This window comes from Triticum urartu, chromosome 6A (assembly GCF_056163025.1).
Source record: "Triticum urartu cultivar PI428250 chromosome 6A, HENAU_Tu73, whole genome shotgun sequence".
Classification (NCBI taxonomy): Eukaryota; Viridiplantae; Streptophyta; class Magnoliopsida; order Poales; family Poaceae; genus Triticum; species Triticum urartu.
The window spans coordinates 237,737,420-237,756,734 of record NC_141878.1 but is presented as its reverse complement, the minus strand read 5'-3'; the positions used below and the strand labels follow the sequence as shown (position 1 = coordinate 237,756,734).

General features: G+C 43.7%; 2 protein-coding genes across 2 annotated transcripts; one reads left to right on the top strand and one right to left on the bottom strand.

Annotated features, from left to right (window-relative positions):
- Positions 1–1,312: 1,312 nt before the first annotated feature.
- On the top strand, positions 1,313–9,442 carry LOC125512667 (kinesin-like protein KIN-14D). Its single transcript, XM_048677761.2, has 19 exons — positions 1,313–1,580; positions 1,671–1,927; positions 2,115–2,283; positions 2,499–2,626; positions 2,775–2,858; positions 2,977–3,054; positions 3,125–3,217; positions 3,530–5,017; positions 5,103–5,184; positions 5,272–5,367; positions 5,471–5,647; positions 5,771–5,877; positions 6,000–6,178; positions 6,877–7,041; positions 7,112–7,365; positions 7,454–7,626; positions 7,889–8,295; positions 8,440–8,534; positions 8,984–9,442. The coding sequence occupies exons 1-19, from the start codon at positions 1,544–1,546 to the stop codon at positions 9,064–9,066; spliced, it is 4,152 nt and encodes a 1,383-aa protein (XP_048533718.2). The 5' UTR covers positions 1,313–1,543; the 3' UTR covers positions 9,067–9,442.
- Positions 9,443–10,301: 859 nt separating this feature from the next.
- On the bottom strand, positions 10,302–14,330 carry LOC125512668 (monosaccharide-sensing protein 2). The gene is made up of 6 exons (XM_048677763.2): positions 14,193–14,330; positions 13,995–14,113; positions 13,095–13,661; positions 11,445–12,403; positions 11,149–11,336; positions 10,302–11,056 (listed from the first exon to the last, which is right to left on the bottom strand). The coding sequence occupies exons 2-6, from the start codon at positions 14,071–14,073 to the stop codon at positions 10,615–10,617; spliced, it is 2,235 nt and encodes a 744-aa protein (XP_048533720.1). The 5' UTR covers positions 14,074–14,113; positions 14,193–14,330; the 3' UTR covers positions 10,302–10,614.
- Between the last annotated feature and the right edge of the window lie 4,985 nt (positions 14,331–19,315).

Sequence of the window (19,315 nt, the reverse complement as noted above, 5' to 3'; positions counted from 1 at the left end):
CTCGAGACGAGGTCTCTCCTCCTGACTATAAAAATCCATTGATGGAAGCTGGGGAGGGCCGAGATGAACATCTGGCTCCCTGGGTCTAAGCCATCGAGATGGTAGAGACGACGTTTCCATGTCATCTACTCCAGCAGCCGGACAAGGCATATAAAAACCATGGATCCTTGCTCCCCAGGCCGCAAACTGATCACAGTGATGTCTACGACCTTCTCCTAGATGTATTAATCTCAATCTCATGTTTGGCTTTCTTCCCTTTTCTCTTCTAATGATGTAATTTCTTTTACTAAGATAACACCATGTTTGTTGTAATGCCTTATTTGATGTAAGATCCCTTTTCTACTTTGAATGAATTTACTGCATATATTTCTTATTTAGTTTAGTTCATCATTCAAAGACGATGGAATATTTTTGTCCTTCACAGATTAAATGAGCATTGCGTAGTCCTTCACAGGTTAAATGAGCATTGCGTAAAAGTATGTCTAAGTTCTCTTTCTTAAGTACTTCAAGTAAATGAAATTGTTTATTTCAAATTTAATATCTTTTAATAATAATCATAATGAGAGAGGGGTATGCTTCTCTCTCTCTGGGCAAATGTCAGTTTAGACAACATGTACTAAGAAATAAAAACTCCGGAAATGTGTTTGAATCTCACAAAAAGAGTTTGTAGTTCTTATTCATACTTGAAACACGTGAGGCTTTGCAAATTAAACCATGTTTTTTTTCAAGGCGCATATGGATTTAGCAGACCACAACTAAACCGACTGTATATATATGGCCTGTCCTTAGTAAAGGAAATTATTTTTCTTGCGAACATGACTTTAGTTGAAGGTTCTTGCAGCATGAAACTACTTTTATCGACAACATGTATTCAGCAGGTCTCTGCGCCATTTGGTGCAACGGGTCAACTAGTACTACTAGTAACTAGCTATTTTACCACATGCCTCTCTTTCTTCATTTATTGATTGTCACATCATCTATTTTATTTAGATATGTGTGATGTTACTACTTATGTTAGGCTGGTCATAGTGGGGAGTAACTTATGCTAGTGTCATGCATATGATACTAGTCTAAGTTATTATCTTCATAATACAAAGTAACATAATAGTAGTGTCATAGATAGCTTCATTTATTAGTTTGTAGGCTCATCTTGTCTTGGAAAACACTATGTTACAATAACATATTATGTTACCATATTTCATTAACTTCATGCCATATAAGCAACATTTTCTTGAAGTGCACACTATGACCAGCCTTGGATAGTCTCATGGGCTAGACTGCGCCCTGTCTTTAATTCTGGCCCCGGCCAAGTCGAGCAGAGCCAAGACTCGTCGTCGTCCTCGTCTTCTTCCTCTCGTCGCGCGTCTCTCTCTCTCCCCGCCACCTAAAAATAGCACGAGGCCCGCGTGGCTACCGCCTCCATGAATCTCGCGCGCTCCATTCCCTCCCGTCCTCACCTTCCTCTCCTCGGCGTCCCCTCGATGCTAGGCGGCTTATACCCACCGCATGCCCGTCTCCGTCGCCCCGTTTCACCTCGCTTTCCATGTCCCTCCGCGCCCCCAATGCCGCGCCAGACCCAGGTAAACACCCACCCTTGTTGGTTCTTCTCTCTTCTTGCAGGGTCCATCGACTAACTGACTGACTGACTGATTGATTCTTGGGATGGTTAGCCACAGCGAGGCGGCGGGCGGATGCCGTCGGTTGGCTTCGCGTGATATTCCCCGACGTGCCTCTGCCGCCACCGTCCGACGCCTCCGACAACGAACTGCACGCCGCGCTCTCCGGCGGCAGGCTGCTCTGCGCACTCCTGAGGAAAATTTGCCCCGGCGCCTTGCTGGACGACGTCTCCACGGACAATGTCGGCAGGTTCCGCGCTGCCGTCGAGCGGATGGGCGTGCCTACCTTCAGCGCCTTCGACCTCGAGAGGGTTGGTTCGGTTGCAGTATCCCTGTTACTTCCTCCGTTCACTTTTGTAAAACCTTTTAGACATTTAAGACAACACCTAAAACAGTTCAATTTCAGCTGTCTTAAACAACTTACAAAAATGAACAGAGGGAGTAGTATTAATTCTCTCTTCTCTCTTCTTATCCTTGGTTGACATTGCATCCATCCAGGGTCAAATGACAGCTGTTGTGACCTGCATTCTTGCCCTCAAGGATCGGTTTGGATCACGCATCGGCGAAGAACGGAACGTTACTTTCCTCACCAGAAGCGATAGCGAGGGAAGCAGAAAGTATATGGTTGCCAAGCTGCAAAGAGTGCTCACCAGTCCAATTATGTCAGGTCCTGCTATTCTACTTGCACTGATATCAAGATTTTATTTTTATTCTTTTTGTACTCTCGAGAAATATCAAGAATGACAGTATTCTCCATTAGGGAGTTTGCACAATTGCACTGATATTGAGAATTTGCGATAGTATTCACCAGTCCAAGTTAATAAGCTTGGGAATAACTTGATTGCGAGTTGAAACATCATCTTTTGTCATCTTTCTATGCAGAACCATCCACCCCTTCATTAGGGGCCGATCTGTATTCTCCGTCAGGGGTACTTCAGATGAAACAAGGGGGATTTGCTGATCTTCCTGGTTGTAAGATTTCAGACTTGATGAAATCCTCCAGCTTGGATGTAAGTACAATGCTGCATACTGCACTTGAAACCATCAAGATAATCAATCAATTCTCGTGGAAATTTAAAATGAAAAAGAAAACGTACTAGTATGTTATTTTCCGGTGCCAACTTGTTCTTGTGTTTGACGAGCCAACCTATTTTGCAGAATGCACCCACTCAGTCACTTCTGGGTGTCGTGAACAGCATCGTTGATGAGAGCATCGACAGGAAGAACGGACAGATACCTTATGTAGGCTTCTAATAAAAAAGCAATAAAGTTAGTTTGTTCTTCCATATTTAGGAGATTTTGTTTCTACACGTGTTAACATCTTTCCTTGCGTAAAATGGATGGAAATATTTCATTCTAGCGCATCGCTTGCTTGCTGAGGAAGGTCATAGTTGAAATTGAACGGCGTATGTCTTCTCAAGCTGGGCATATAAGAAATGTAAGATAAATAGTTATTCATGTTTATTTTTGTATTGAATAGTCCATTGTGATCTCTTTCTTGTCTGCAGCAAAATAACCTGATTAAAGCTCGCGAAGAGAAGTATCAGTCAAGGATAAGAGTGCTGGAAGCACTAGCAGGTGGGCAAAGCGGGCAAACACATGTAAATTCTAGCACCTTCTTTGAGCCATCTATCTCCGAATTGTTTTTACCAGAAATTTTGTGCACTGCAAGTAAATTGCTTAATTCTTCTCAATGAGTTTCAAGCTCTTCTCATCTCCAGTAAATTGTAAAATAGTGTGACTGAGCAGAACCCCATTTGTTTATTTCATATAGCTTAAAATAACAGCAAGGTTGACTTACTTTCTTGTCCACTCTGTAAATAATGACAATTCATGTACTTGAGTGGCCATAGCTTTAGCTCAATGGAGAAAGTTGATCTGTTTCTTTATGAAAGCCCACTCTTGTCATGCAGATGGAGAAAGATAAGCTCAAAGACAAAGGACAACTACCAGAGGAAGATATGGCTATGTTGATGAAATGCCAGGAAGAAGTGGCTAGATTGATGAAGGAGAAGGAAGATATGGTTACGTTGCTGAAGGAGAAGGAAGATATGGTTAGGTTGTTGAAGGAGAAGGAAGATATGGTTAGGTTGTTGAAGGAAAAGGACGATATAGTCGACTTGAAAAAGGGCAAGGTGGAAGAAACACAGCAAATAGTGGATGAGGAAAGATACAGGTTACTTAAGGAGAAGGATGATACTATAGTGACATTGAAAAAGGAGAAGCAAGAAATGGTTAGGTCGTTGAAGGAGAAGGAAGATATGGTTAGTCTGTTGATGGCAAAGGAAGATATGGTTGATTTAAAAAAGGTCATGGTTGAAGAAAGACAAAGAATAATCGATGAAGGAAATGATAGGTTACTTAAGGAGAAGGATGATACTATATTTAGATTCACAAAGGAGAAGGAAGAGATGGTTAGGTTGTTGAAGGAGAAGGAAGATATAATTAGGCTGATGAAGGAGAATGACGATGTGGTTAGGTCAATACAGAAAGAAGATATGGTTAATTCAGAAAACGGTAGTATTAAGGACAAAAAACAAACAACAGATGATGGTAATGATAGATTGATTTCAGAGAAGAACACTATTGTGGTTAGGTTGACAGAGGAGAAGGAAGAGATGATTAGGTTGCTGAAGGAGAAGGAAGATACAATTCGATTGATGAAGGAGAAGGAAGATAATAAGGCTGACCTGAAAAAAGGCACAGTTAGAAACATTAAGCAATCAACTGATGAAGACACAGATACATCAACTAAGGAGAAGAGCGACATAATTAGGTTGATGAAGGAAAATGAAGATTATAACAATACAATTATGAAACTTAAGCTGGACTTAGAAGCATTAAAATCATTGCACGAGGAGAACTGCAAGTTGTTAGAATCTAAGAAGGAAGATATAATTAAGCTTCTTGCAGACAAGGAAGACAATGCCAGTATGATTTTGCAACTCAAACAGGACAGCTTAACAAAGGAGAATGAGGACATTCTTAGGTTGATGAAGGAAAAGGAGGATGGTAACAGTATAATTGCGAAAGTTAAGCTGGAAATGGAAGCATTAAGATCGTCATATGAAGAAGCCTGCAAGCTCTTAGAATCTAAGGAGGGGGATGTAGTTAGGCTTCTTGCAGATAAGGAAGACAATGCCAGCGTAATTCTGCAACTCAGGCAAGAGCTTGAAGCAACAAAAAGATTGCATGAGACACATAGTCAGCAGTTAGAGACCAGAGCTTCCCAGGTAAAGGAGGAGTTGGAACATAGGATAAAAGAAGTAGAGCTCATGTTAGAAGATTCTATCAAGAGAAAAAGGGAACTTGAAGAAGTATCTAAATCTCGAATCCAGTTCTGGGAGCAGAAAGGAATAGTGGTCAACCAATTTGTGGGTTTGCAAGTACAAAACGTTCAGGTATTAGTCAAATCAATTCCTTTTCTCGGTTTCCATTGGGAGTTCCTAAATTTTCAGTTATGTGAATAGTGTTTTGTTTTATCAGGATTTGAGGCTATGTTCTGTTTCAGTTAGGCATGAAATCCTAAATTGTCAAAAAAGATGGCTTGAAGAACTAGCTGGCCTTGGTAAGAATGAACCCTGCGAGTAGTTATCTCTTGTATTTACATAATTTCATCAATAGATCACAATTAACATTATTGCATTTTTTGTAGGAGAAAACCTTAAGGCGGTAACAAATGCTGCAGAAAAATATCATGCAGCTCTTGAAGAAAACAGAAAATTGTTCAATGAGATCCAGGAACTAAAAGGTGCCAGTTTTGTACTACAATCATTAGTTCATTTTGTTTGGCTATTATATTTACTTAGGTAGTACAGCTAAAAATATTAGGTTAACATAGTATTACGAAGCAGGAAACATCAGAGTTTACTGTCGGATTAGACCTTTTCAACCTGGGGAGGATGAGGGCTCCAATTCAGTTGAATATATTGGCGACAATGGTGAACTCATTTTAACGAACCCTACAAAACAAAAGGAAGGGGGCAAGAATTTCACATTCAACAAAGTATTTGGGCCTACCACTACACAAGGTACTTATAACAGTGAGATCTATGCAATTTACCTTCTCTCGAGTTTCTATTTATGATGTAACAATGCACTAATATAGTGTACGTCATAAATTGGTTTTCTTATATCCTAATTTTCCTTAATAGATATGGTCTTCAAGGATATTCAGCCACTAATTAGATCAGTTCTTGATGGCTACAATGTTTGCATTTTCGCATATGGTCAAACTGGATCAGGGAAAACATACACTATGGTATGAAGCTTTCAGAACATGAACTTTTAGCTTTTTATTTCTGTTTGCATGGAAGAACTAATAGTATATGTTTTAATAGTCGATGATGTGCTTACAATATCTTGTTTCAATTGATTTCTTAGATGGGGCCTGAAAAGGCAACTGAGAAAGAATGGGGCGTTAACTATAGAGCACTAAATGACCTTTTCAATATCTCCCATGCTCGGCGAGACATGATCACATATGAACTTACTGTTCAAATGATTGAGATCTACAATGAGCAAATCCGTGATCTCCTTGGTGGTGGTGGTGCACAGAAGAAATATCCTTTTGTTTGTCTAAACTGGCTTCACTGGATAGTAGTTTGCGTGTGTTTTCTGCATGTTCTATGTTAGCCATTGTTTTATGTGGTAATATTGTTATAACGAAATTAGTTGAAATAGGTCTATTTTGTAATTCTGCAACTTTTAGTTGGGCATAGTAGTCCGTGTGTGTTTTCTGCAAGTTCTAACAAAACTTAGTCATTTTTCTCGAATACGCAACATTAGTCATGGTTTTATGCATTCTGAATTCATCTATTATTAGCATGAAAGTGTCTGGAAATAAAGGGGCTGTTTTTGGTTCCTAGACACACCTTGCCACACTTTGCCACACCTCAAGTTAGGCAGGACCAAGTTAGGTGGGTGTTTTGTTCTAGCCACACCTAAGGCAAGATTCTTCTTGTGAGAAACAATCCCCACATGTCATACACACAAAAAGTATGGCAAGATTCCCTTAGGCAAGCCAAAGTATGGCTAAGAATTTGAGCACCTAAGGCAGGTGTGGCAAACTGCGGCAAAATTAGTCACCACCAAAGAGGCCCAAAAAGTTGTAACTTTGGTTGGGTACACCAATTGCCCGTACACAGTATTCATGAGATTTCTACTGTCATAGTCTTGCTTGTAATTCAATGAATTGCCTTTTGCAGACTGAAACATCCCCCCTCCCCCCCTCCCCCTTTTTTTTCCTTAACTTGCACATGATAGGGATTCAGAATACCATGCAGCCAAACGGAATTTCTGTTCCTGACGCAACTATATGTCCTGTCAACTCAACTTCTCATGTTATTGATCTAATGCAAACTGGGCACGGCAATAGAGCGATGAGTGCAACAGCTTTGAACGAGAGAAGCAGCAGATCTCACAGGTAGGTTAATTTTGCCAGTTCTCTTTTTCTGCAGGAATAAAGCTCCTTATTAGTGGGTAATCTTCTGCAGTGTTGTGACAATTCATGTCCGAGGCCAGGATCTAAAAACTGGGAACACTTCACGTGGCGCTCTACACCTTGTGGATCTTGCTGGAAGTGAGAGGGTGGACCGCTCTGCGGTTACAGGAGACAGGCTCAAAGAAGCACAGCACATCAACAAATCTCTGGCTGCTCTTGGGGATGTTATATTTTCCTTATCACAGAAGAATGCGCATGTACCATACAGAAATAGCAAGCTTACACAAGTCTTGCAAACTTCTCTGGGTATTCTTTTTCACCAAAGAACTAATTTTAGTCACATAATTATGTGTTGTATAGAGAGGTTCATGACATGGGAAAATTTCATATGCAGGTGGGCATGCAAAGACACTAATGTTTGTGCAGGTCAATCCAGACGTTTCGTCTTATATAGAGACCTTAAGTACTCTTAAATTTGCGGAACGAGTGTCTGGGGTGGAACTAGGTGTTGCAAGGACCAATAAGGAGGGAAAAGAAGTCAAAGATGTCAGAGAATTGATGGATCAGGTAACATACTCTCTCAACACAAAACATTATTGGGGTGCAGTGATATTGCAAGGACCTTAAGGACTAATAATAAGCGACAAATGCAGTGATATTGCAACATACTAGCGTAACTAGCTAATGATCTTGATATTGAGGTGCGCAAATAAATTAAGGATATCATACTAGGGTGTCAAAATTCAAAACAGTATGTCATGTGGCACAAGATTTTCTCTCATAATGAAATACAGTTACAGTTGTTGACATCTAATGTGTCGACTTGCAGTTTTCGATGCTAAAAGATACTATCTCAAAGAAGGACGACGAAATCGAACAGCTGCAGCTACTGAATACTAGCACCTCCAAATTGAAGTCCAACAGACAAGCTGATCACATATTGAAGCATTCATCATCTTCTCCTGGCATAACATCACTAGGAAAGGTCTCAAGTGTTGGTGGTGGAGCAGCTTCTGATCTTGACAACTTCTCTGACACTAGTGACAGGCAATCTGAAGCTGGGTCCATGCTCTCCATTGAACCTGAGGTTTCTGGTCTTGGTGATGTTGAATCTGATGGAAGGTTAAGTGATGCATCTGATGGGGGTAATTCCACCGGTGCGGAAACTGACAGTTCTGTAAGCAGTGTGGTAGACCAAGGGCAAGAGAAAGCGTCTAGCGCTGCGAAAGAGCGGTTGTGCGTATTTCCAGTTCTCATTAGTCTGACATTTAATAGTTTCATTTATTTGACAATTCAATTTATACAGAATTTCCATGAAGTGGAACTTTTGTCATGGTTGTGGCCGTTGTCTGTGACTTGCACCTTTTTCCCTTCGTGTAGGACAAAGACGGTATCTCGAGTTCAGAAGTTGACAGTCGGAAAAGCATCAGGCTTGCGGCCTAAACCAAGGGATCCTGCTGTTCCTAAACCCTCAGGTAAGATGCCTCTTTATTTTGCACTTGGATTTTTGAAATTTTCTGAATATGCCAAGGTTGACAAAATAATGCTTGGGAGAAACATAACTGAGTTTGACAGTTTTATCCATACAGTTAGTTCATATAGTTCACTCCTAATCTCGGTAACATACATGTACAGTGTGTCTTGAACATGTAATTACAACGGGATTTAGCTGGATATGCATTGGCATGGAATCAATGTTTTGACTACGGTCCAGAGTAAAAGGATATTTGCATTGATGAACTGATAACGAATCTAATCTAATACAAACTCAGTGTAACTCCTGGTACTGTATCTAACAAAAAAGTGACTCTTGTAGAAATCTCGCAAGGAATATAGTTACTAGAGTATTGATTATTAACATTCAAATACCTGGATTATATCCACTCTCAACATGTCTACATATTTTTTCTTATTCTTGTTGCAGTGCCAACAGGGGCACGAAGAAATACAAGCACCCAAGGAATTCCACCAGCAAGAGCTACTAGTAGTGCAAAACGAGGACCATAGATCAAGTTTCTTACTGTGCCATTTTGGCTAAACCATTTTCCACTTGCCTTAAATATCTATTGGAAGCTCTAGAGTGTACAGTCTAGCTTGTTGTAATTATGCCCATTGAGTTGGAAATTAGGCAGGGAGAAAATTTAGGTGTTGTGAATCTCTCCTCTCTTGTGCTTGATTCACTTATCCTTTTTACTATTTCAGTACGCTCTAAACAACTTCCAAGTAGTTGTTAAAGCACATGAATATGTAGCCTAGGTGCAATTCAGTGAAGGCTTCGAATCTGTTATTGCCTAAATTAGGTATAGCCTAGGTGTATTTTTCTCATAGGGTCTGAATTCTGAAATCAGCCGGTGATGTTTTCCTATGATCTGGCGCTCTCTTATGTTTCAGTTGTGCTCTTAGATTTGCGCATAATTTCATCAACTACAAGGATTTGGGGTTCAGTATAGTAGATAGACCAGAAACCTTTTCTCATTCTTTGTTGTTTTTCAAGATGTTGCCTTTCTTTTTCTCTTTCGAAGGATCCAATGATATTGACTGACTTGATGCACTTAATTTAGTTGCTGCAACGTTGCACTGTGAAGAACATGACCGGAGTTTCTCAGTAGTTTTACCATGTGGTAGGAAGCCTGTGTTTTTTTTATCTTCAATACAAAATAGTTCACCATATGGTAGGAGACTGTGTTGACTTGATTCTACTGATGCAATGAACTATGTACAGTACTAATAAATAAACTTACAGGAAGAGGTACTTCCATGGTAGTGAACAGTTCAGTCCTCAGTTACGACAGAGTAAAAACGCACGCAATTCAATCGTCATATTGCAAATGTTGTTTGGAGTGTCACGAAGTCGCCAATATAATAAGATATCATGTAATTTTCTAAATTAGAAGTGTCAGTTTTATACCAGAGAAATTATTTGCAACTTCAGTACTCCGTCCCTAAATATAAGTCATTTTAGAGATTTCAATATGGACTACATACGGAGCAAAATGTGTGAATCTCGCTCCAAAATCCGTATATATGCATCTGTATCTAGTTCGCATTGAAATCTCTAAAAAGACTTATGTTTAGAAATGGAGGGAGTATTATATTTAATTTTTCTACCACTAAGCTCCATGCAGCAAATGTGTCGAGAAAAATCTTTCATGACTTACAAACAAGTGCTTCTCTCTGAATCGAGGGAAGTTGATAAAGAAATTTACAATACATTGCACAATGTTTAAAAGAAAGCTTGCAAGTTGACACAAAAAAAACATGCTTTTTCTTTATTTCGGACATCAGCATGGTAGTTCAGAATCAGATTAGCAAGTTGAACAACCCTACAGCAACTAATGACGATTACAGTACAGTACTAATAAGCAATAATAGACGATGAAATGGGGGCATGAAATCCTCCTAGTTTTACAGCTTCCCGTTCCTCGTGATGAGCTCTTTGGGTAGCTATCTCATTTACAACTCAAAAGTTTTTCCGTTCCTCACGAGGACCCGTCCAATTTGCAATTTTCAGCGCAGACCGCAGTGTGCAAACTGAAAACAAAGCTCCATGATGAATCAGGCAATGGTGGCCTGCGCTTGCTTCGCCCCAACCGCAAAGAACTCGGTGATGACCTCAAGGGGCATGCCCTTTGTCTCTGGGACCTTTAGGTAGACGAACACAAAGGCAATGCAGCAAACGACTGCATATATACCAAAGACACCCGCTAGACCAATAGCATTCAGCATCACAGGCAGGCTGTAGGTAACAATAATGTCACAAATCCAGAATGTGAGGGCGCAAATAGCGATGCAGACACCACGGACTCTGGTGGGGAAAATCTCTGCACATAGAATGTTGGGGATCGGGCCAAAGCCCATGACAAAGCAGCAGAAGTAGACAATGACGCTAACTGTGGAGAGCACAGCGTGGGGCACCGTACTCAAGTTGATAACATTGGACACAACCAAAACAATTAGGGATGCTATCAAGATGGGAATTGTGCCCAGTAGCAGAAACCTGCAGAAAGGAAAAATAATAATAAGGCCTTGTTTGATCGGAAAAAGTGATAATACTGAGAATTGAGATTCCAAAGCAAACCAGTTAGTTACCTTCTTCCAGATATATCCATAAGTCTCATGGCTACACCAATGCTTGGGAGCATGAGTAAGGTGGTGAGAGAACTGATCAAGATGGATGCTGATGCTGAACTGAGGCCAAGATTGGAAAGAAGAACCGCCACACCAGCTTGCTCCAGAATTTGAGGAGTATAGTAGAGAACTCCATTTATTCCAGCAAACTGCACAAGGAAAATCGACTTAGTACTTGTTGGCCAGTTTCAGACTATATGTTTGTTCATATCTGGCATACATACAGTAATTAAAGAAATCAGCAGCATAATCTCTACCTGCTGAAGCATCTGAATTCCAACGCCGACGAACAATGCACGCCTCACACCAGGTTCAAACAGATCTTTCCAGATTGAACCTTTGGGAGCTGCCTCCAATGGATGAATCATGGCTGGACCGGCTGCCATACGCTCTTCCATAAGATCCTTGGAGTAAAGAGCCGAGTGGCTTACCAAAGCAGCAGCATGTATAAACCCACTGCCCCCTTGCGTGGCATCACCCCCACCAGGAAGTGAAACAACAGAGCCCCTTCTTGAGTCGGCCACCCCCTCTTGGTGCAAGTAGATTCTTTTGAAGCCTCCTTCCTTCTTGCCATCCTCGCCTTGTCGCTCCGACCATTTCCATGCGAGTTGCCACCCCCCACCAATACCAGTGCTGCTGACTGCCTCCCCACCCTCTTCCAAGAGACTTCTCCTTCTCATGCCCAAAGTGCTTCCATGGTGACCATGGTCCTTCCCATCCGTGTTTGTGGTCTGTCGTGACAGCAGCGGGCTATGGACATTATCTTCGTAGTCACCTCCAGCATCAGATGCATATTCTTCATCGTCCCTATGAACGTTCTCCTCATCCCAGTGCTCAGTTTTTGGGTGCTGATCTGCCACACTGAGCATGCTGCCAAAGTTAGGAAACAATGTGCTCCGCATGCTTCCTCCAACTTGAGGCATGTTCTCATGAACACTTCCGAAAAGCGTGACTAGAGGATCCATAAGGGGCACACTCTGGTTCACCATGCTGCCATGACGAGATGCAAGAGAAAGCACACTTCCAAGCATGCTGGGTCCCTTGGAAGGTCGAGCAATCCATGATTGGCCCTCTTCAGGCCCATATAGTGTTATTTGGTCATTATCGCCATCAACAACATGATCGTCAGCTGGGTCATTAGCTGGTCCTATTATGTACTCCTCAATGGAGGTGTCTCCTCCAACCTCCAAACCTTCAACAAGAAGGGCCATTTCTCCTGCACAAATTTGATTTGGAATGATAACTGTAACTTTACTCATAGTTATTCGTAAACCACCAACTGAAATTTACCAACACTTAGATTCCAACATACTATATTGAAACCCGAATTGTGAAATCATTTTTGAGGAATACCAAAACATTATATCTTTAGAAACATATCATAATTGACTTGAATACCTTACTGAAAGGAGCAGCTTATGCAAGTTCTTAACTTAAGTTGCATACTTGTGTCCATTTACCAACCAATATAGCCACAGTCCATCTGAGCTTTGTCAACAAGGTCATTTATTAAAGAGCAAAAAAAGCCTCCACTGAGGTTACTACTACTACTTCGACATTCTGTGCTGTGCAAAGTACCAACATGAATTTAATGTTAACAAGACTCAACATAATTTCTTACTCTTTGGTCATTTATGATCTGTTATACAGTCTGTACAAATTAAATAATGATTTTTTGTTAAAAAAATTGTGCAACCCAAATATAACAGTTAACACTAGTGCATATCACTTAGGCAACTAATTGCAATCCACTATCAGGGATGAATTTAAAGAAGGGTTCTGTAGCAATCCAGGTGAAATTGTGGCCGTATGCATCTCTCCGATGCAGAGGCCGGGGATGTCCCCCTTTTCCAAAAAAAAGCAATCCAGGTGAAATGAATATGGAGTTTTGAGTGAAAAAAACAGACCTGAGACATCCTCCCTTCCCCGTAATCTTTGCAGCACCTTCTTTGCCTCTGCCATTCGGCCCTTGCTGACAAGCCATCTCGGAGATTCTGGCAGGTAAAATACCGTCAAGATGAAGAAAAACAATGACGGAACTGAGAGAACCCCCAGCATAATTCTCCAATCAGGTGATGGCAAGAGTGACATCCCGAACACCATGCAGTATGACAAGAACATCCCTCCTGACCCACTGAACTGTGGAAGCGTGTTGAGCCGTCCCCTAATCTCCGAAGGAGCCGTCTCTGAGATGTACAAAGGCACCAGCGTGACAGCCAAGCCGATACCAAAGCCATCGACAAGGCGTGCCAGGAGCAGCACATAGACATTGGGTGACCATAGCATAATTAGGCCGCTGAGGAAGTAGAGAAGCGAAGAGAGAATGAGCATAGGGCGCCGGCCAACCCAGTCTGATACTGGCCCGGAGAATGTGGTGATGATGGTTGCACCGATGAGCGACATGGCCACGATGAGCCCCTCCACAGTCGGATTATTTTCGAGCTGGAATTCCTTCTTGATGTACAGGACAGCACCTGAAGACGAAAAGCTTGCTCTGTTAATCTGTGCCTCGAGTAAAAGTAAAGGATAGCAAGTTTACAGATGAGAGATAATCAAGGAAATGTTCACAATCCAAACTTGTCTTGACAATTGGTTGGTACGGTGTTGCTTTTAGGGTCCAAGGAAAAACAAGTCATCAGTTTGCTCAAGGGAAATAAATCACCCGTCTTTTGTTCCAAAAAAGACTAGTAGTAGTAGTACTGAACAGCATCTGGTCTAAACTACTTATAAAGGAAGCTCCCAAACCAAGAACCCCAAATTCACCGGAGTGATCTAACAAGGTAGTAAAACAAATCTGGGCTACTTACCAGCGATGGTGGCATTGTCCCACCCCTGCAGCAGATTGCCGATGGAAGCCGCAATCGCGACCAGTGCAGCACCCGACATCTTCTTCCCTCCTCTCCACCAAGGATCCCTGCAGCTGCGCCTGCGCGCAGAAACCCAGCCCAAGATAAACGAACCAGCCACCACCAGCTGGGATTATTTAGATGAAAAATCTCGCCTACCTCTCTAGTAGAGAACCAACCAAGGAGAGGAGATGGAGAAGCCCAAGAAGCGGCAGCCCCCTGGTGTGGTGTGGTGGTGCGGTGCGGTAGATCAGAACCGAGCGAAGCCGCCTCAAATAGGAGCCAAGAGCTGCCCCTCGTTCACTGCCCCGGCTGCCACCGGAAAAGAAGAAGACAAGGCGAGCAGCGTGGCCCCCCTCCGCCGCGAGAGTGACGACAAAAGGCTGATTACAGCTGTGTATTTAGTTTACAGCTGTATATAATCGGCCATACGTGATTTCCACGACTTAATTTGTACAGAGTATCAACTTTCGTTATTCTCAGTCCACCACGGTTCAAGCCCTCGTGTTAGCATTTTTCCGGTTGTATTTAAGGAATTTTCGGCGATGCACGTTCAATACGAGGATACGTTTTCGTCGACTATAAGGCGCCTATGATAACTTCATCAATTTCAAAATGATATGTCGGCTCAGTCTATAAGGATAGGGGTGTGCGTGTATGCGTTCATAGAGGTGAGTGTATGTGCGTATACATGAGCGGTTGCGTTTGTATTGTATTTAGAAAAATCTTTCTTTTTTGCACATCAGTATATGTTTTGAGTCGAGTTGTAACAAATCGCACTAATTCTCATTTGAACCTTTTTTGACCGCCGAACTGATGAGTGGGGCTCGCTCGTAGGGATGACGTGACAAAAAACCATCCCGACTCCCATGGGTCTCTACCAAGTGCCAACAACTCCATGATGGGAGACCAAGGGCCCCAGCCGAGGCAGGATGCTGGGTGCAACACATACGATGCGACTATATCTCCCACGTGTCAGAGCACGACTTAGAGGCATAACCGCATAGTAGGCATGTCGCAAGAGGGATAATCTTTACACATCTCATGTACTGAATAAAAAAGGAATAAAGAGTTGGCTTACAATCGCCACTTCACACAATACATGAGTATAGCATTACATCAGTCAGAATACAATCAAGATCCGACTACGGAACCAAATAAAGAAAGACAACCCCTAATGCTAGATCCCCGATCGCTCCGACTGGGCTCCACTACTGATCAACTGGAAACGAAACAACACAACGAACAAGATCTTCATCGAGCTCCCACTTGAGCTCAGCTGCGTCATCTGCACTGGTATCAACGGCACCTGCAACTAGTTTTGAAAGTAATCTGTGAGTCACGAGGACTCAGCAATCTCACACTCTCGCGATCAAGACTATTTAAGCTTATGTGTAGGAAAAGGTAATGAGGTGGAATTGCAGCAAGCACTAGCATATATGGTGGCTAACTTACGCAAATGAGAGCGAGAAGAGAAGCAAAGCACAGTCGTGAACTAGAAGTGATCAAGAAGTGATCCTGAAACTACTAACGTTCAAACATAACTCCAAAACCGTGTTCACTTCCCGGACCCCGCCGAGAAGAGACCATCACGGCTACACACGCTGTTGATGCATTTTAATTAAGTTAAGTGGCAGGTTGTCTACAACCGGATATTAACAAATTCCCATCTGCCCATAACCGCGGGCACGACTTCCGAAAGTTCAAAACCCTGCAGGGGTGTCCCAACTTAGCCCATCACAAGCTCTCACGGTCAACGAAGGATATTCCTTCTCCCAGGAAGACCCGACCAGACTAGGAATCCCGGTTACAAGACATTTCGACAATGGTAAAACAAGACCAGCAAAGCCGCCCGATGCGCCGACAATCCCGATAGGAGCTGCACATATCTCGTTCTCAGGGAAACACCGGATAGGTCAAGCTACGAGTAAAACCAACCCTCAAGTTTCCCCGAGGCCCCGCAGGCTGCCCATTTCGGACCAACACTTAGAGAAGCACTGACTCGGGGGGGGGGGGGGGGTTAAAATAAAGATGACCCTTGGGTTGGCCGACCCGAGGGAAGGGTAGGTGGTGGTGAGGCAAATGGTAAAACCAAGGTTGGGCCTTGCTGGAGGTGTTTTATTCAAAGCGAACTGTCAAGGGGTCCCCATAACACCCAACCATGTAAGGAACGCAAAATCAAGGAACATAACACCGGTATGACGGAAACTAGGGCGGCAAGAGTGGAACAAAACACCAGGCATAAGGCCGAGCCTTCCACCCTTTACCAAGTATATAGATGCATTAATTAAATAAGAGATATTGTGATATCCCAACAATAACCATGTTCAACATGGAACAAACTTCATCTTCATCTGCAACTAGCAACGCTATAAGAGGGGCTGAGCAAAAGAGGTAACATAGCCAAACAACAATTTGCTAGGAAGGTGGGTTAGAGACTTGACATGGCAATATGGGAGGCATGATATAGCAAGTGGTAGGTATCGCGGCATAGCAAAAGAGCAAACAACTAGCAAGCAAAGATAGAAGTGATTTTGAGGGTATGGTCATCTTGCCTGAGATCCCGCAAGGAAGAAGAACGAGTCCATGAAGAAGACAAACGGACGTAGTCGAATGGATCCTCACAACTCCGGAACGAAACCGAAGCTAACGCGAGAAGCAACCCGGAAAAAAGCAAACAACATAGTAAACAACCACCACATAAACATGGCATGATGTACAACCAAGTATGATGCATGTCCGGTTTAAAGAGGCATGGCATGGCAAAGTGCACAACCAATACTACAAATTAAGTGGAGCTCAATATGCAATGAGTTGCATATTGACGAAACACCACATGGCTTATTTAGTTCACTCCCGGTTAGGTACTCAACAAAATTAAATGTTGTTTAAACATGGCAAGAGGTGAAGCATAATAAAACTACTTAACTAGGAAAGTTTAAATGAGGCCGGAACAACAAACAACAAGTCCGGTAAATCCCCATATGCATTTAGAATTTTAAAGCAAACAACAATTTTAAACATTTTAATTGTTGTTATCATGATGCAGATGACATGTGCATGTTTATGCAAGTTTTATGCCATAATTATGAAAATGTTGATAAGAGCATGACATGAAGCATTTTGTCATCGTGGCGGAGCCGAAAGGGGTGCCACGGCAACTACGACGAAAAAGGTGCCATTGCGGCGAAACGGAAATGATGCCACGACAACATTCCGATGATCCAGTACTCGATTAAGATGCCGGTGCAAAAGAAAAGGCGACGGGAGCGTGTCATGCAAGGATGGTGGGGTGCTCCCGACTACCGGGTTCCCACGGGACGATGGCATGGCAACGGGGAACATGCAAGAAACACGTCGGGCACGGTGCAAACGCGAGCATTTCATACATCACATGCATTCAACCACGGGTTATCGTCTCGGCGATTATACCTTCAAAGCGTGCGTTTTAGGAGCGGATCGAGTTCGGCTATGGAGGTACACGTGTCGAAGGGGAAGTAGTTGTTCTCACGAGGGTAGTGGAAGTAGTGGTACACAACGATGGTAGTTGTACATGAGTCTTGTGACCCACGGTTCTTCGGGCAACGGTAGTCGTCCACGACCGTAGCTGTTCGGGGTCGTCGGCAGAGGTACTCGCGGTATAGCGACGATAGTGGTACAAGGTCGTCGGGGTACGTGTCGGTCCGGTTTTGATGGTCTCGTTTTTGCGACGGTACTCAGACTAGTCGGCGGTAGTGGAACTTGACGGATTCGAGCTCTTCGAGGTTGTCATGGTTACTTGGGGTCTTCGGACTTGCCGGTCTCGTCCTTGTGACGATAGTCGAACTTGAAGTTTTTGGTTCATGGGTCTTCGGCGACGGTAGTCGTTCTAGGCATCAGGCATCGAGGTACTTGGTGTTCTTGGCGATTCCGAAGACGAAGGTACAGGTACTTGACGCGTCACCGTGTTGTCGTACATTTGTCAGAAAGGACGGCACATCCAAAACGAAGCAACACCAACAAGGGCCTCGGGTCTTGGCGTGTCCAAAACGTAGCAGAACAGAGGTCTCGGTTGCGGTCGTGATCTTGAGGAGGTCAACAGGAGCTGGCAGCGCTCGGCCTTGGCGAGGCTGACAGTAGGCCGGGTGGCCCACGTGCGAACAACGAGGGCAAGGAGGCAGCCCTAGGCGCGGTCGATGCAGGCGTCCTCGCTACGCTCCTGATCCTGCTCGATGCAGAGAGCTTCGGGACGGCGCCTGCAGCTGCAGGAAGGCGATGGCACGCACAAGGAAGGCCAACGAGGACTTGGCGCGACAGAGATCTCCAGCGAAGCAGTAGGGTCGTTGGGCAGCGCGCGGGAGCATGACGAGGACGCGAGGGAGAGGAGCGGTGCAAGGCGGCAACCTCCTGGTGGCCGCCGACGGCGGCTGGTGGCGATGAGTCATCGGAGCGGGCGGTGGCCGGACGGGTCGCGGAGGAGAAGGTCTGGTGGTCGCGGCCCGGTTCTGCAGGATCCATGGCCGCTGCGGGCGTGCCGGTGCTGGTGACGTAGAAAAGGGCCGGCGAGAAGGAGAGGCAAGGACAAGGTCGCGGGGGAAGGAGATCCGGCGGGGCGCAAGGGTGTAGGGTGGCGGCCTGCGGGCGTTCGAGCAGAGCAGCAAGGGAACGAGAGGGAGATGGTGAGCACTGGGTCGATCGGGCACGGGAGCGAGAGGTGGGGGGCGGCGCCAGGCAAGGGAGTCGAGCGCGGGGTCGGGTGCTCTGTTCGTCTCTGGCGGCGCTGAGGGATGAAGATGGAGCGAGGGGAAAGACTCAGGAAGGCTAGGGTTCGGTCGGGAGTGGGCCTTGGGCCAAATTGGGCTGCGGGCTCCCTTCTCTCTTTCTCTCTTCTCTCTTTACTTCTCTGTAAAAACAGAAAAAGACAAAGAAGGAAAAGAGAGAAAGGAAGAAAAGAGTGGACAAGAAATTGGGCATGGGGATTATTTTCCCGGACTCGCACAAGAAAAGCTCGATCCAGAAAATAAAAGTGGCAATATTGAAAGATCTGGATTCAAATCCATTTGAATTTAATTCAAATGGTTTGAGTAAGTTCAAGGTTTTGAGGATTCCAAAAATGTTCGGAATTTTTGTGGAGATCGGGAAAGCGATGAAAGAAATTATGGGCAAAGTTTGGGGACCAAACTTGAAGCGGGAAAAGGCATGTGATTATTTGCAAGTGTGTTTATGGGTGATTCCAAAAATGAAATATTTAATATAGCTCCATAAAATCGGGAGGACATGTTATAAAGAGAATCACCATGTGA

Bases quoted from the DNA above. Each gene is read 5' to 3' on its own strand.
- LOC125512667 (XM_048677761.2), top strand. From the start codon at position 1,544: ATGTCCCTCCGCGCCCCCAATGCCGCGCCAGACCCAG. The intron at 1,581-1,670 runs GTAAACACCCAC...TGGGATGGTTAG, and splicing joins CAATGCCGCGCCAGACCCAG to CCACAGCGAGGCGGCGGGCG. The intron at 5,018-5,102 runs GTATTAGTCAAA...TTGTTTTATCAG, and splicing joins TGCAAGTACAAAACGTTCAG to GATTTGAGGCTATGTTCTGT.
- LOC125512668 (XM_048677763.2), bottom strand. From the start codon at position 14,073: ATGTCGGGTGCTGCACTGGTCGCGATTGCGGCTTCCATCGGCAATCTG. The intron at 12,404-13,094 runs GTCTGTTTTTTT...AAATTTGTGCAG, and splicing joins GGGAAGGGAGGATGTCTCAG to GAGAAATGGCCCTTCTTGTT. The intron at 11,337-11,444 runs GTAGAGATTATG...TTCCTTGTGCAG, and splicing joins GAATTCAGATGCTTCAGCAG to TTTGCTGGAATAAATGGAGT.